General features: G+C 37.7%; 1 protein-coding gene across 1 annotated transcript in view; it reads right to left on the reverse strand.

Moving 5' to 3' along the window:
• The window catches only part of Khdrbs2 (KH RNA binding domain containing, signal transduction associated 2), a 518,703-nt gene that overhangs the window by 41,290 nt on the left and 460,919 nt on the right, over positions 1-16,494 (reverse strand). Inside the window, exon 7 of the mRNA XM_037200029.1 lies at positions 12,423-12,505. Within this exon, the coding sequence (XP_037055924.1) occupies positions 12,423-12,505 (83 nt within the window). The remainder of the gene's footprint in view (positions 1-12,422; positions 12,506-16,494) is intronic.

The raw sequence follows: 16,494 nt of genomic DNA on the forward strand, positions 1-16,494 counted from the left end.
GCACTACATCTGACTGCACACTGCCATGCTCCCTGTCATGATGATAATGGAATGAAGCTCTGAAAAGAACCACTGCAATTACATGTTTTCTTTATAAGAGTTGTTGTGGCCATGGTGTCTACATAAAACCCTAATTAAGACAGTAGGTAACTCTAAGGCTGTAAGCACTGATATGCTGCAGCTGTGGGGTAACTGTGATTCATATTCTTTTCCATTAAAATCACAAATGTATTCTCTCCTAAGCTACATAATGTTCTCAAACCACTTGTTTCTGTTTCAAGAACTATTTCCACACACCACATTTTGGAAGTTAAATACACATAACAGAGTCTGAGGAGGGAATGCATACATTGATAAAAATGATTCTGTTTGGACAAAATATGAGGCTATATTTATCACAGAAACAGCATGTGACAGATACCAGGCAAGCCTTCTGTTTCATGAGTAAAAGTATCATGAAACATGTTTACTGCCAAATGTTAGAAATATGAAGTGTTTTTGTTGTTGTTGTTGTTGTTTTCAAATAGGAGAAATCAGAATTCTAATTGCCTGTCTTCTGCAGCAGCATGTTTGAACTGACTTGGGGTCATGTATTTTCTTCACACCTTCCTTTTTCTAGTTCTCAGACTGAGTGACAATTCCTTAGCACAGAGCACGGTCACTAAGAATGTTTTCACCCTTCTCCTAGGATCCAGGTCAAGCGTCAGCTTCTCTCCAAGGATTGCCCACATGTTGGACAATGTACTTTCCTGCCACACCCGCTTTCTGTAGAACTGTTCTCACACTTCCACGCAGAGTGTCTCTCAGTGCATCAGAGCTCTTTAATTTTTAAAGCTTTACCTCTTCCTCTGTTGCCATAACTCTGCTGATGTCTAATATGTGTAACACAATGCTAAAATAAAGATTCAGGTTCTGAGTCAGTTGTCCTTAGCTGTGTACAGACATTTTAAATTTCATTTGCAGTGTTTCTGATGCAGAAGTCCAGGGTGATACTTCGGGAAACAACGCAAACACAACAAAACCTTATGAAAGAAAACTACACTAACCAAGTAGATAAAAACTACACGTTTGTTTCTACATATCTGGCACAAAGCAAAGCCTCTATATTGTGGCTTTATTAGCATTGTTAGAGACTTTCACCTTTGGAAATGCTGATGTGTTCTCTCCCCAGACCTTCATTTTTTTCCTTCTCATATTTCCTGCAATTCAATTTAACAGAATTCTACAACTATTTATTTGGAGTTATTCTGGAAATTTAAAATTCAGAAGCTCTGGAATTTCTCATTTTTATAAATTTCAAATGCCTAGACTTTGAAAGCAACTGCTCCTTCACAAGTTCTGGGTCAGAAATAAGCAGGCAGTCCAATCCCAAGTCAAAGTAACAAGAAGCTAGTTACACCCATTTATGATTTACTCGACCTGGTTAATGATGTGCATGCTATGATATTAGCATGTATCTTGGGCACAGATGCTGTCAAGGGCATTGTGTAAGATACAGCACATGCATTGCTCTGACTTTCTAAAATAAAGTAGAACTCTGAATTTGAATCATCTGGGTCACAGTATTGCAACTATATGATTGAAGCCTGTACTTGTTTTAATCCTTGCCTGTGATATGTATGTATGTAAGATGTGTGTATGATATGTGTATATGTGTGAATGAGTTTCTGTGATGTACTGTGAATAGATGTGGGGTATGTGTGTGTGTGTGTGTGTGTGTGTGTGTGTGTGTGTGTGTGTGTGTGATATAATATGTGTTGTTGGCAGGCTGGCAGGGGCATAGTTCAATGGCTCCCAAGTGGAGGTCAGAGGATAACGTTGGGTATTGGTTCTCTCATTCCACCTGTATGCTTACTATAGCAAATATTAGACTAGTTGATCCTTAGATTTCTCAGGATTTTTCTTCCTCTGTCTTCCATTTCACCTCAGGATATCTTCTGCAGACCATGTCCTACTGCCTCAAATGACCATCCTGAATGAATCTTCAATATCAATTTCTTGGAAGCAGTGTCTATACATTGATTTCTTTATACTCACTTTTTGTGTACAGCAAAATTTAGAAAATAGTAGGCAGAATAATTTACAGATACATTTGGTTTAATTCACAAAGTGTTTAATATGTTTCCTGATATTGCTAGCATCTAACAATACTATATTGCTAATAAATAACTGATGCACCAGGCTATATTTCCCAAAACTGGCTACAATAGGCCAGGCCATGGTGGTGCACACCTTTAATCCCAGCACTTGGAAGGCAGAGGCAGGTGGATCTCTGTGAGTTCAAGGCCAGCCTGGTTTACAAAGTGAGTTCCAGGACAGTTATGACTGGCACACAGAGAAACCCTGTCTCTAAAAGCCAAAAAAACCAAACCAAACAAAAATTGGCTACAAGAGTGTTTTCCCTCCTTGAGCCACACCAGTCATCAGTCTACCAGGGATGCCCATGCCAGCCATCAACCCACCACCCATGCTGCTGACTCTAGCTTGGCTTCTAGGTCTCATATGACTAAGGATACATCAGAAAAGGTGATGTATATTTTGCTTGTGGTTTGGAACACCCATCTGGCACAGTGGGCTGCCATACTGTGAGGAGACGTTAATGACACCAACGGTCTCTATGAGCACTCTACACAATAGTTCCATTTCTGGTGCAGACTGACAGAATCATGGAATCAGAGGCAATCTCCAGATAATTCCAGTGTCCTGCCACTGAATTATCAGTGAGACTCTCGGCCTTTGTGTCCTTCCAGGCATGGCTCCAGACACAGAGGGACAAAGCCAAGTCATGACTTGAACGTTGATGAAATTCCTAATGCACAAAATCCCTGTTTTTGTTTTTATCCCACTAATCTGTCAAGTGGTTTGTTACATAGAAATACTGGTTAAAAGCCTAGATTCCAGTTTTTATTCAGAGAAGTCAAATAGAGACTAGAACCCCTGGAGCCGTCATAAGGAGCCTACAGCTCTGGCATCCTATGTTTGAACAAAGGGTGGTTTCAATTCATTCATACTGTTTGCCACTTCTTCTTGTTTTTTTGTGATTTTATTTTTTTGTTTTTTGAGACAGGATTTCTCTGTGGCTGTCCTGAAACTTGCTTTGTATATTCCAGGTTGGCCTGGAATTCATGAAGAGTGCTGGGATTAAAGGTATATGCCACCACAGCCCGGTCTTATTTTATATTTTGTATTTTGACAATCATATATTTAGCACCATCACTGACTCCTTCTACATGGTGTTTAACTACATGTTAAATATATTTGTTTGTTTGTTTGTTTTATTTTTGGTAATACCAAACTTCTCTACTTATCACTGAAATAAGAATCTCACCCAACCTGGCCTTCACACTAGGTCCTTTGCAACACATGGAATTTTTGAGAGTTTAAGATGATTTCGTACTCCTCACTTCTGGAATTCTAATTGAGTGTGGTTTGCCTTTCTCTTTCAGGTTTCCTGATGAGTCGTGTCTCCAATTCTAAATTAATCTAGTGAGGAGAGATCTCTTTATCTCCATAAAAGGGTCAGCTAGTTTCGATAAGGAACTGGGACACCTAGGTTCCTGTGGAAGACTGACTACACGACTAAGAATAATGTGGTTTCTAACTGGTCCTGTTAGAGTGTCATGGTAATCTTATCTTTGCAAGCAGTCCAGTTATCACTGAAATTAAGTTTAAATTAATGAAAAATGAACTGTTACCATAAACAGTGAATAATTTGAGAGAATGCAGCATTTCCTTATATTTATGCTGCCTCTTTAAGGTCCATATCTGAAACAAAAGTCCATGAGGGCTTCAAGAAGCCAAGTTTCATTCTGTTGAGGCTAACTTCAAATGTTGTACAAGCTACTTTTTATTCATGCAGAGATCTGTAGATAGCATGAGCACACAACTGACTTGTGTAATAGCTGTGGGAAAACATCTCAAATCCAATAATCCTGTAGATTCAATAATATCATGGACTCCAGCATCGAGACAAGAGAATTGAGTTATAAAATCAAGGTGCACAGTTTTACAGTGAATGGCGACACCAGAAAAGAGCAAGACAAGCTGTTATCTACCTAATATTGTAACATTTATTAAATTACTGCAGATTTTCACTCCTATATTTTCATTAGAAGGATTTCTATAAACTTAGCATCAAATGCATAACTCACCTGAAACTTACAGCCTGAAACATAGTTTGATTTTTCTCATGTTCAAAAGAATTCTTCAGACCTTTTTTTTAAGCCTGAAGGTAACTGCTTGCATCCTCACTACACTGTATGCACGTTCCCTCCTGTTCTGTTCTGTTCTGTTCAGTTCTTGTTATTCTGTTCAGCTCGGTTCTGTTTGGTTCGGTTCTGTTTAGGTGTGTATTGGAAATCTGTTGAATTTATGACCCACTTCAAAGTCCCAGGCAGTATTTAGTAGTCTTTATGTCTCAGGCTGTAGACTTAACAGACACGGGTTTGAATTTACTGTTGGAATTAACTAGAATTAGAAACCAGTGCCTTGCTCACACGGTATGTCAAGGAGATAAATAAATGCCCCTGAACACAGCAGAGCAGTTAAACACTGAACTAGTGCCCTGATGAAGCACTAATGGCAAGCAGACTCTAAAGAAGAAAATGGGGGTTCCTACCCTTAGGGATATGACTACCAAAGAGCCAAGACCTTTAAAAAGGTACATTTCCTATCCAACATGCATTTCAAATGTTCACGGTACTTTCCCAAGAACAAAAGATGTTTTCATAAATAAAAAGTCATTTAAAACCATAGTGCTTGACTGTTTCCATAGCAATTTCACACCTTTGTTATAGTCTTCAGACAGCTGACATGGATCATTACAATTACTACTTACTGAAGAATATTAAAAATTATTGGATGCTGTGAGAGGTCTCTTTGACTGGTCTTCTCCATGTGCTCATCTCTTCCATCCTCTTTTCTATTGAAAGGATAACTAATGGCTGCCCCGTCTCTTGGGTCATTTATACTCTGCTTCCTAAAGGGTCAAGACAGTGGGATCCATGGGAGAGACTGTGGGGGAGACAGAGGTGTTGCAATATCTACCAGTTCTTTATATTTCCTCTTCACTCTGAAGTAGAAGTGTCAGCTCTTTTCTCATGGCTTCTCCTACTGGGCTCTCCATCTCACATTAATTTCCATTTTGGGTTATAGAACAATTCAGTCACAGGAGTATTGACCTCCCAGGGGACTAAACTCTTCCTTGTGGTACTCTGCCAGTGAAAATAGTCCATGTAAGATGAATTACTAAATGGCCTTACTAATTAAAAACAAACAAACAAACAAACAAACAAAAACAGAGCCGGGCGGTGGTGGCACACGCCTTTAATCCCAGCACTCAGGAGGCAGAGCCAGGCGGATCTCTGTGAGTTCGAGGCCAGCCTGGGCTACCAAGTGAGTTCCAGGAAAGGCGCAAAGCTGCACAGAGAAACCCTGTCTTGAAAAAAAAAAAAAAAATCCAGAGCCAGACATTGAGGTGAAAACTGAGAGATCAGAGGAATAGGAAAAGCCACCCAACCTCACCTTACTAACTCCTCAGCCTCCAGAGAGACTTCCTGTTTACGCATGGTTTGTATACCTTTCTATGCCCTGCCATCTTACTTCCTTCCTAGTGCTGGGATTAAAGGTGTGTGCCACCACACCCGGCCCTGTTTCCAGTGTGGCCTTGAACTCACAGAGATCTAGACAGATTTCTGCCTCCCAGAGTGATAGGATTAAAGGTGTGTGCAGCCATGCCTGACCTCTGTCTAATTTGGTATTGGCTGGCTCTGTACTCTGATCCCCAGATAAGTTTTATTGGGGTGCATAAATAAAATATCACCAGTCCCCTTGCTATACTTCCCTGAAATTACCTCAAGTGCCTCATCCATTCTGCACCCCACACATTGCATATGCCTGACCATTATAGATATTCAGATGGATGGATCTTTTATACTAAGAAATTATAATACCTTAGCCTTTCACATCCAAATTAAATTGCTGCTGTTAGAATCAAAATTTCAGACCTGACCTTTTAATTTTTATTTGTGACAATACCATTCATATTTAAATAAATAAGTTACTTCTCTATATCTATGATTTGTTTTGATATAGATTTTTCAATTGTGAAATGTTAGCAAAAAATCTCATGAACTTGCATGAGTTTAAAAACTTAATCTCTGATAATGTTAATGCCTCCAGGAGTAGATAAAAATGTGGCAAATGGCATAAAAGATTGTTTGGTCCAATTAAAGGTGTTAGCCACATAGTATAACTGGTTTTAAGGCAAAGGCTTCTAGAAAGCGAGTCACCCTGGAAACTTCAGTTGTAGTTCAGCAATTTGGAGGTTGCATAATAACTCTGAGATCTATTCTTTTACTTTTCCTCTTAGACGGAGATCAAAGGGGAAAGATGGAGATTCTTTATAACATTATCATCCTCAGCAGTCATTAATGTCATTCAATTATGTCGTCTCTTGAGCAGTCTTCAGCACAGAACCTTTCCTGATACATTTGAAAAATTTCAGAAGTCATGGTGCCTTACAAAACAATGAGGGATTAATTAGGCTGTTCCATCTTCTGAACTCCAGGTGACCTTTTACAGTTGTTACCTTGTGAACTCCCCTGGAACCTCTGCCAAGGATGACACAATGATTCCTGTAAGGAACCACATGGCTTCCTCTTCATAATTTCTATGACTCTGTATTCACCTACTGACTAACAATCCAACGACCATTTCATTTTGTTTCTGATAGATTACACATTTCCTATTTTGACTTCAGAATTCAATATCAGTATATCTTCTGACTTTTGGCTTTAACAAAACACATATAATTTGCATTATTTACCAAAACATTCAGATTGTTTATAAATGTTGCAGTCCTATGTTGGTATGTTTCTTTTTACTTTATTTCTTTCTCTCCTTTAATTCAAGTCTTACATTAGTTTTTCTAGTTCTATTCTGTCATATTTGTTTTGTTTTGGTAGTGCATAAAATATATTTAATAGTGAAAGCATAAACTCCATTGTGAAGGCCCACAGCTTCCATGTCGAGTGGCTGCTCTGACTAGAAGATCACTGAGTTTCACAGTCCCTGGGTGTGGTTAATTTCATATATGATGTCCTTTATTTGTAGAATTTTTCTTTTATATAATAAAGTTTTTTAAAAAAATTAAAGAAAGTCTTACATTAATAGTTTAATTAGGGAATTATCTTAGAAAAAAATCTGAACTAATTCTTGAGAAAATGAACTTCATTTCACACCTAATTTCTAACACTTTTCACCCTCTAAGTATATAAATATACACAGAGTTCCAAATGACTCCTCAAACAAATCATTAGCAGCAAATATTATATTATCATTTGAAAATTAAGTATTGTCCCTCTTGTTTCTGTGCTGTTATGTATACACATGTCTTTCACTTATTTACTAGACTTGTGGTGCTGGGATGGATTTGAGGGCCTTATGCATACTACACAGGCCCTTTATCTATATCCTCAGCTGAATTGTGAGTCATACCTTCTTCTTATATTGATACACTAATAAAAATAATGTAAGGTTAAGCATTGAATACATTTGGCAATAAATTTTCCAGTGTTCATCTGTTTATCTCTAGTTCATACTGATGTTACACTAAAATCCCCATGCAATTTTATAAACTAACACTTCTTTCATTGATGTATTTATTTACATTTATTTATTGAAAATCTCTTTATTGAAAGTCTCCAATTCCCATCTCTCTGTGTCTCTATCTCTCTGTTTCTCATCTCCTGTCTTTCTTTCTCTTGACATGGTCTCATTATGTTGCCTTGGTTGGTTTGGAACTCATTATTCAGGCCAGGGTAACCTTGAATTATGTATGAATTCTAATACAAGATTCTGTATTAAGAGTGATTGAATGATATTTGACAAAATAGAAACTTATTATTACAAATTATATGATTAGAATTATTATAATTAATTTGGGGACATCTTTATTTTAATTAGTAAAAGTACTTACATGGGCATAAACTATCCTAATTTAAGAGACTGCTTTAAGAGAAAAAGTGTCCAATGCTGGGTTTAGGTTACCACCCCTCAGATTGTTGTTAAGGAATATCTTGGAGAGACCTCAAACAATTCAGGCTATTGTATGGACCATTTCTTTTGTTGTTGTTTGTTTATTTTCAAGATAGGATTTTTCTGGTGCACAACATGAGGCACAAACCCATGACCCTGGGATTAAGAGTCTCAAGTTATTACCGTAATTAACGAGGCAATTCCATGTAATTATCTGGCTCAGTTGGTAGAGCATGGGACTCTTAATCCCAGGGTCTTGGGTTCGAGGCCCCACGTTGGGAGCCAGGCAATTCCATGTAATTAATCTGGTAATCAAGAGAGGTTTATTTCTGGGATAACTTACAGCCAATAAGAGTTGGATACAGAATCTGGGAGAGATGGGGTACCATCCAGCAGAGCACTCTGGCTTGGTGTCCCATCCAACTTACAGGACCACGAGGTATAGAGAAGGGCCAAACATGTATGTACCTCAGGTCTTAAGGGGCTCCCTCTCAGACACACCTTAGGGGCAGGTCAGCCTCAGGGGCAGGTCACAGGCAGGTGTGGCAGTTACCTGCTGTCACTCTAGGGGCAGTGCTTCAAGGTCAAAGCTGGAACAGCTACCCACTACATTTCTCTGTGTAGTTTTGGAGCCTGTCCTGGAACTTGCTCTGTAGACCAGGCTGACCTTCAAATCACAGAAGTCCACCTGCCTCTGCCTCCCTAGTGCTGGGATTAAAGGCGTGCACCACCACTTGGCTGTATGAACCATTTCTTTTGGATGTCCACTGTAATTTGATGGTAGAATTCTGCTGAAGATACCACACACTTTAGTCTTAAGACATGGAGAAATAGAGGTAAGAACCAAGGACCTTCCTCCCTGTTCTCTAGTTTTCATAGCACTGCGAAGTGCTTGCTGCTTATGCTGCTTTTGAGGAAATGTTATCAATAGTCTGACCCAGTTGTGAACACTGTGAGCTACAATAAGAGCTCAATAGGGCAACATACGCCTATGAGTACAACAGTGAATTGAATGTTCAGGGAGTAGACAAACAGTTTCTGATTAGATTTAAAGTTGGCTACATAGGAGGAATCACTTAACTAGTACTACTGTAAATCTGGCCAAGTACCCATGGTTGGAGAACTCATAGACACCAAGAATGAACAACTGCCATTTGCTAATAGGTTGACTACACTCCAGAGGATGGCCCCACACCCTACACCCATAAGTATAAGGACAACACAAACTGGACTCACCAGATAAAAATAAAAAATAAAAACTGGATTAGGAGTAAGGGTGACTCTAGAATGATTTAGAGGGATGAGTAGGAGGTGTACATTATCAAAATGCATTGCATACATCTATGGAAGTCACAAAGAATTTATAAAAAATATTGCATTAAAATGTGGAAAAAATTTAACATAGCACATTACTAAAAGACACATACAGATAAATGCAACCTTCATCAAAATACTCATGATATCTGTGCTAACTAGTTCTATGTCAACTTGGCACAAGCTAAAATAATTTGGGAAGAAGGAACATCAGTTGAGGAAATGCTCCCACCAGACTGGCCTACGGTGGGAGTTTTTGGTGCATTTTCTCAATTAGTGATTGCTGTTGAGGACCCAGTCCATTGTAGGTGGTACCGCCCCTGGGCAGTTGGTCCTGGGGTATATAAGTAAACAGGCTAATCAAGCCTCGAGGGAAAGGCTAGGAAGCAGCACTCTTCTATGGCCTCTACATAAGTTCCTGCCCTAACTTCCCTGGATTATGGACTAAATTGTTTCCTCCCCAAGTTGTTTTTCCTTATGGTGTTTCATCACAGCACTAGAAATTCTAACTAGGACAATATTCTTCATAGTACTAGAAAAAGTAATCTTATTTTAAAAGATCCATGCTAGAATCTTCACAAAAAATAACAAGATTGTAGCATACAAACGGTCACGTAGGCCAATGGAACAGGACCGAGTACCAGGAAATATATCACCACTTCTTTAACCCACCCAGTCACAGCACGAGTACTGAAAATCCATTGTGGAATAAGCTGGGGAAAGGACACCATTGGCTGCAAATGGTGTTGGGAAAGTTAGAGAAACGTGTAGAAAACTGAAACTAGACCCCCATCTCCTAACCTGTCTAAAAATTAACTCAAAATATGTTAAAGATGTTACTTAAGACGTGAAACTCACACTCTCAGAGGAAAGCAGAGAAATTCACTTCATGATCCCAGCACAGGCAATGAGTTTGACAGCATTCTGTCAAATAAGAACATTTTTTTCCCCTTTATCACATAGGGAAATAGTCCTACGAGTGCAAGAAAAAGCCTATAACATGGAAGAGTATCTTTGCTAGCTATTTATTTGACAGATAACCAATATCCAGATGAGACAGAGATCAAAATATAAACAATCCAAGGAAAATGTACAAATGATTCTAATAAACACTTCTCAAAGAAGAGCGGAAAAACACAAATGCCCAATAAATATAAGAAAAAAAATACTTCACAGTCTTAGCCATCAGAGAAATGCCAATCCGTATTACATCAGAAGCTCATTTCACAACAGTGAAAATAAAAATTATCCAAGAAAAACAAAAATAAAAACATTCTGGCAAAGTTGTAAAGCAAAGGGCATGCGTATGCATTGTTGGTAGAAATTTAACATAGTACTGAGAATTGTATAGGGACTCCTCATTTTCCAAAACAAAAACCTCCATATTTTTTAGCCACACCACACTTGGATACAACTGCAAAGAAATGAAATCATCATGGGAAAGTGGTATCCGCTCATTTTGACTGTGGCTTTATGTACAATAGCTAAATGATGGATTCTGCCTAGCTGCACATCTACAGAGGAATGGGTATGCTAGATATTGTTATGTGAACTTGATACTAGGTAAAGTCATCTGTCAGGAGGGAACCTCAAGTAGGAAAATACCTACATAAGATGGGGCTGTAGGTCATTTTCTTAATTGGTAATTGATGGGGGAGTGCCCAGTCCATTGTGGGTGGGGCCATACCTGGATAGGTGATCCTGGATTTTGTAACAAAGCATGTTGGGCAAGCCATTGGGAACCAGCCAGTAAATAGCACCCCTGCCCTACTCTGTGGCCTCTGTATGGGCTCCTACCTCCAAGCCCTTCTTGAATTCCTGTCCTGACTTCCTTCAGTGATGGACTGTAATATGGAAGTATAAGCCAAATAAGCCATTTCCTCTGTTTCATCATATCAGTAGTGCTGTGTGTGTACATATACATTGGAGTCTTATTTACTACAAAGAGGGACGAAATTCTGCTACATGCCTGGAAATGCAGATCATCATATCAAGTGGGAAAAAGCCAGACTCATAGACAAATATTGCTTATTTTCTGATAGAGGAGAAACTGTAATAACAACAAAAAGCTCCTGGAAGTGGAAGAGGGTCTATTGGGGTTTGGAAATGAACCAGGAAATGAGGAGAGAGAAGGAAGGTGGGCGAGGGCAGAAGGTAGAAACCATAAATTGACATGATAAATAAATTGGCAGGAATGCCACAGTGAATCTCATTAATTCATACAATAAATACATAATAACATTCATGTAAAAAAGATAAAAAGGCTGTTGTATTGCTTCTTTACATGGCATTGTAAAAAGGTCAAGTGTACAGCAAAAAGCCAATTCGTGGAGTCTGTAGTGTGTGAAGGAAGAGGGCAATGTTGTTTATAAAGAACCATCATTACAAAGAATGACTTTCAGGCAAATAGGATTCTCTACAGATAAGTTATCTATGAAACTGGTTACACTGTAGATGACATTTGTGAACCTCACACAAGGGTGCCCTGAATGGGTAAGTTTTATCATTTGTAAGCAATATGTTAATACATCTGACTTTCAAGTAGTACAAATTTATCAACATCACTGATTCTAGGTCAGTGTAAAGAGATATTCAACATTTTAGAGATACTGATGAGAAAGAAAAGGATTTTTTTTTATTCCAGGAGTATTTTTTTAATTGCCTATTTTCAGCTTTTCAATAACATGTCCTTGTGATTTACTTTACAAATAAAAGTTACAGATTAGCAGGCATTGAGCACGTGCCTGTTTTGTCAACTAAATTACAAGTTTATTAAACTAATTTCTATAAGCAGTAGTGCTTAGTTAAGTATAAGCTTGTTTAATGATTTCATTGGTATGATAATCTGCCTGTCTCAAGTTACATGCTATTGTTCCCTTGTTTGCAGTTACGGAGTTACCACCAGAGTAACTATATTTACCTCTTGTGGTCTAGTGAACATTTTCATAATTTAGAAAGGTAATGGATATAAACTAACAGCTTGAAACCTTCACAAAGCTATAATTCACAGATATGAAACAAAACAGAGCAGTGTAACACCTGAAAATGTGATCAGCCAGCAAACGCCTTACCTTTGTGTCGGGGTCACGTAGCTATTATCGTAAGCCTCATAGGTCTGGTCATCATATTCACCCCCATAGCCATCATCGTATCCCTGAAATATAAAGCAATACAGTAACTTTTACAAATCAGTCTGCTTGGATTGGTTTTTGTTTTCTAAGTATTTATGCCCCATAAGCTTGGGTTAATTTCCATTCTTTGTTATATTTGACTATATTTACAATTTCCACATAATAAAAATAGATTGTAGGTTATTTCTGCCCTTTTTTGCAACTTTTTTGCTTCTTTTTTTTAAGAGAAAGAAAGAATATGAAGTCAGGTGGGTAAGAAGGGGGTAGATCTGAGTGTAGTTAAGAGAGGGGAAAGAATATGAACAAAATATATTGTATAAAATTATTAAAAAATGAAATATATAAAAACATTTAATACTTGTCAAATAAACTCTCAGTATATCAAAGACACAGAAATGTCTATTTTAAAATTCATTTACAATTTTGAAATATAATAAAGAACAGTTAAGAAATTAAATGTAATCCTTCCTTTTCAAAATATTATGTTTAGGAGCTAGAGAGATAGCTCTTTTTTACTGAGGACTCTATGTTCATGTCCCAGCATCCACACTGGGCATAACTCAAGTTCTAGGGGGCTCTTCTGGCCTCAGTGGGTAACTGAGGTCATGTGCACAAACCCACACACACAAAGATACATACACGTAGACATAATCACAAATGAATAAATCTAAGAAAAATAAATTGTGAGTATCTAGTAACACGAACCTAATGGTGGAATAAAGTATTGGTAGAAATCCAACTCAAATGTACTATTTTCTTCTAATTATCATTATTTTTAAGACAGAAAACTTAAAGTATAGTATCCTTAAGCTGTGATCAGATTTCAGGGATAAAATAGTGTGGGGGGATCATTATTGCAAAAGTAAATAAATAAATTAATGAACACAGAAAAGATGAGAGATTAAAGTGATTAAAAAAGTGCTTTTAGTTTGTTGTAAACTTTATTGTTTTTAAATCTCCTGAGTAACGTTGTGTGCCAAGTCTGATTAAATTACTCCGACAAGATGACTGGAGATTTGTCATTCTCAAGTGTGCAAGCAAGCGAGCAATTACATGTTGCAGCTATCAATCACTCTGTGAGCGCTCCAGGTTTTTTTTTTCCCCTTTGTGGTCCTTTATTTTACACCCTATCCATTCATCTTCACTGCTCCCCAGGTCTGCTTCTAGATCTTTGCTGGAGCGATCTTCTCCCCGAAACACGCTTCCACCCAACCCAACCTGTTCATACCATCACTTCACTCTGGAGACTTACAAATCTCTTTTGCACCAGAAATTAAAACTGAAAGTTGCAATTGTTTTAAAACTTGCTGAACTTTCACACATCTTGATTAAATTTTTTTAAGCCAAGTAATCTGAAGGCTAGTATTTTATCACTGAAGGAAATACTTTCTTAATTTTTGAAAATTTAATTTTTTTCTTTCTTCCATCCAGTTTTCCTCCATTTGATGCTACTATTTACACATAACATATTCTGAGTCTAAAGTCCGTGTCTCTAATTACCTCATTTGTTTTGATGTCATTATATTTTTATAGTGAAATATGTGTTCTTCTATGAGATATTTAAAGTATTCAGCTATTCTTTAATTTTTTAAAATGAGATATTCAAAAGTCATCAGAGTAGTATTCATTAAACAAGTTTTGCAATTAAAAATCATTTATAATACAATAAAGGATTTATATAAGAATTATTTGAAAAACACTGAAGGATTTGTGTCAACAAGGTGGTAGGAATTATGTTTCTGGTTCTTCTCTGATGTACAATTCTCTTTCAGCCCCTTCCGATATTACTTTGTTGCCCTCTGGTTCACATAGATGGGCTGCTAGGCCTAGAAGTGCACAGGTTTTCTAATTTCTCTTTGTTGTAGCACCCACTGGCCTCATACTCATAGCAATCCCCCTGTCTCGTGACCCACCATGCCTGGCTCCTAGGACCTTTTTACCAGAGTTCCCTTATAACAGATTCATCTTTTTCTTCATTTCACCATTTTGTTGAAGATTTCCTCAGGAATTCCTACTGTGAGGGTTCTTGAGAGATTCTTTTTCATGCTCCCGTTTCTTTTTTATTCCATCTCCTCCCCAGCCTAGTTTGTTTTAGGGGCAGAAAGTGAAAATCATAATGTACAAAAAAGGTAAAATGATACCATGATAGAAACTCCCCTATCCTTTATCTGCTGATTTGCATATTGCTGGCATCTTGCCTACCTGTATTATTATATATTATATTGTATACACACACACACACACACAGTTTTAAACCATTTGCAAATCAATTTTGGAAACATAGATAGGCTATAATTTCAATAATAGTCATAATCTAATAATGGTTTTACATGATTTTGTGAGAAAAGACATAGTTTATTGTTTTTAGTAACAAATATTATTTTGGAAACATAGCATAAAATTTAAAGACATGATATTTTATTGCTTTCAAGATTATTCATGTAGTTTCTGACATACATAAAATATTATAACATTGATTCATTACTTTTTAGAATTCTTAAAGTTAATATATCATTGATGGAAGTCAGTGTGGTAGTTAAAATGAGAATGTTCCCACCACAGGCTCATAGAGTTGAATGCTTCGTCACCAGAAAGTGGCATTATTTGAAAGGAGTAGAAGGCGTGGCCTTGAAGGAAGTGTGTCACTGAGAATGGGCTTTGAGATTTCAAAAGCCCAAGGCAGGACCAGTATCTCTCATCCTGCTGTCTGCGGACCTGGATGTAGAACTCTCAGCTATTTCTCCAGCACCATGTCTGTGTGCAGGCTGCCAAGCTCCCTCCCATGATGATAATGGACTAAACCTCTGAAACCACAAGCATGCCCCAATGAAATGTTTTCCTTTATAAGAGTTGCCTTGTTCATGGTGTCTCACTGTAGCAACAGAACACTGACTAAGATAGTCAATGAAGCATGTTCTTTTGTATGCTAACAAAAAATTAAAATAAAACCATGGGAACAAGTTTAGGAAAAATAATTTTCAATTAAAATTTTGTAAGTTCTGATTTAATGCTTCCTGTTTATACCACTGCCTATTGATGTTGAGCATGTCTGCTCCTTATGTATGATAAAGATTTTATTTTCTTTCACTTTCTGGATGCTTTCCCAATTGTTGGTGGCCTTTCTCTTTGTTGTTGTCTTTTAGGTTTCAGTTAATGTGTATGAACTGCTTGTGTTACTGATACCTAGTGTGTCACTGCTCCACAGATGCCCTCGACACACAATTCAGCCTCCCGGTGTCCACTTTTCCTCAGCCTGCCTGTCTGCAAAATGTGAGTCATGACAGCACATTCAGGTAGAAATTTTTGCTTCAATATATGAGATTATATGCAGCATTTTCTTGTCCGTGCTGGCTTATTTAAGTTAATATCTTCTAATTATACCCACTTTACTGCAAATGATAGGATTTCATTCTTATGAATGATGACTCAGTAGTAGTACTCCACACACGGAGCTCTACATTTTCATCATGGTCTGCTTTTACATGCTTCCCTTCCGATGTTCTGGATACACAAATAGTTCTTTTAGTCTAGAGGCTTATATTCTTGCAGGTAAGGACCTCTTAATAAAGATATATCATAGATTAGAACTGTAATGTATCTTTTGGTCCTATGTGATTCTTCTTATTCTTATTTTTACTTGAGGAATTCTTCATATTCATTTTTCAAGTGAATCACTTCACTTGAGTTACACACACATTATTATGGGGTGTGGAGACGACTCCCACAGTGCAGCTAGTTTAAGCAGCCTATTCTTGGCCCAAGAATCATCTTTCTTCTTTGGTGCACAACATTCCCAGGCCAGATGGATTTTCCAAGAGCCATCGTAGAGCATCCCAGGGCAGGATCCATGGAATCTACCACCGTGGATAACACGAGGACTGACCTGGCCTATAACAGATTTCCAAAGACTTGAGTCATCTCTTCCCAAATCTATGTTCTTGATCCTCCACCACCCCTCTTCCCTTTTTATTCAGGATTTTTATACTGTAGCTTTGAGTAGAAAGTGGCGGTT

This window comes from Peromyscus leucopus, chromosome 16_21 (genome assembly GCF_004664715.2).
Source record: "Peromyscus leucopus breed LL Stock chromosome 16_21, UCI_PerLeu_2.1, whole genome shotgun sequence".
Taxonomy (NCBI): domain Eukaryota; kingdom Metazoa; phylum Chordata; class Mammalia; order Rodentia; family Cricetidae; genus Peromyscus; species Peromyscus leucopus.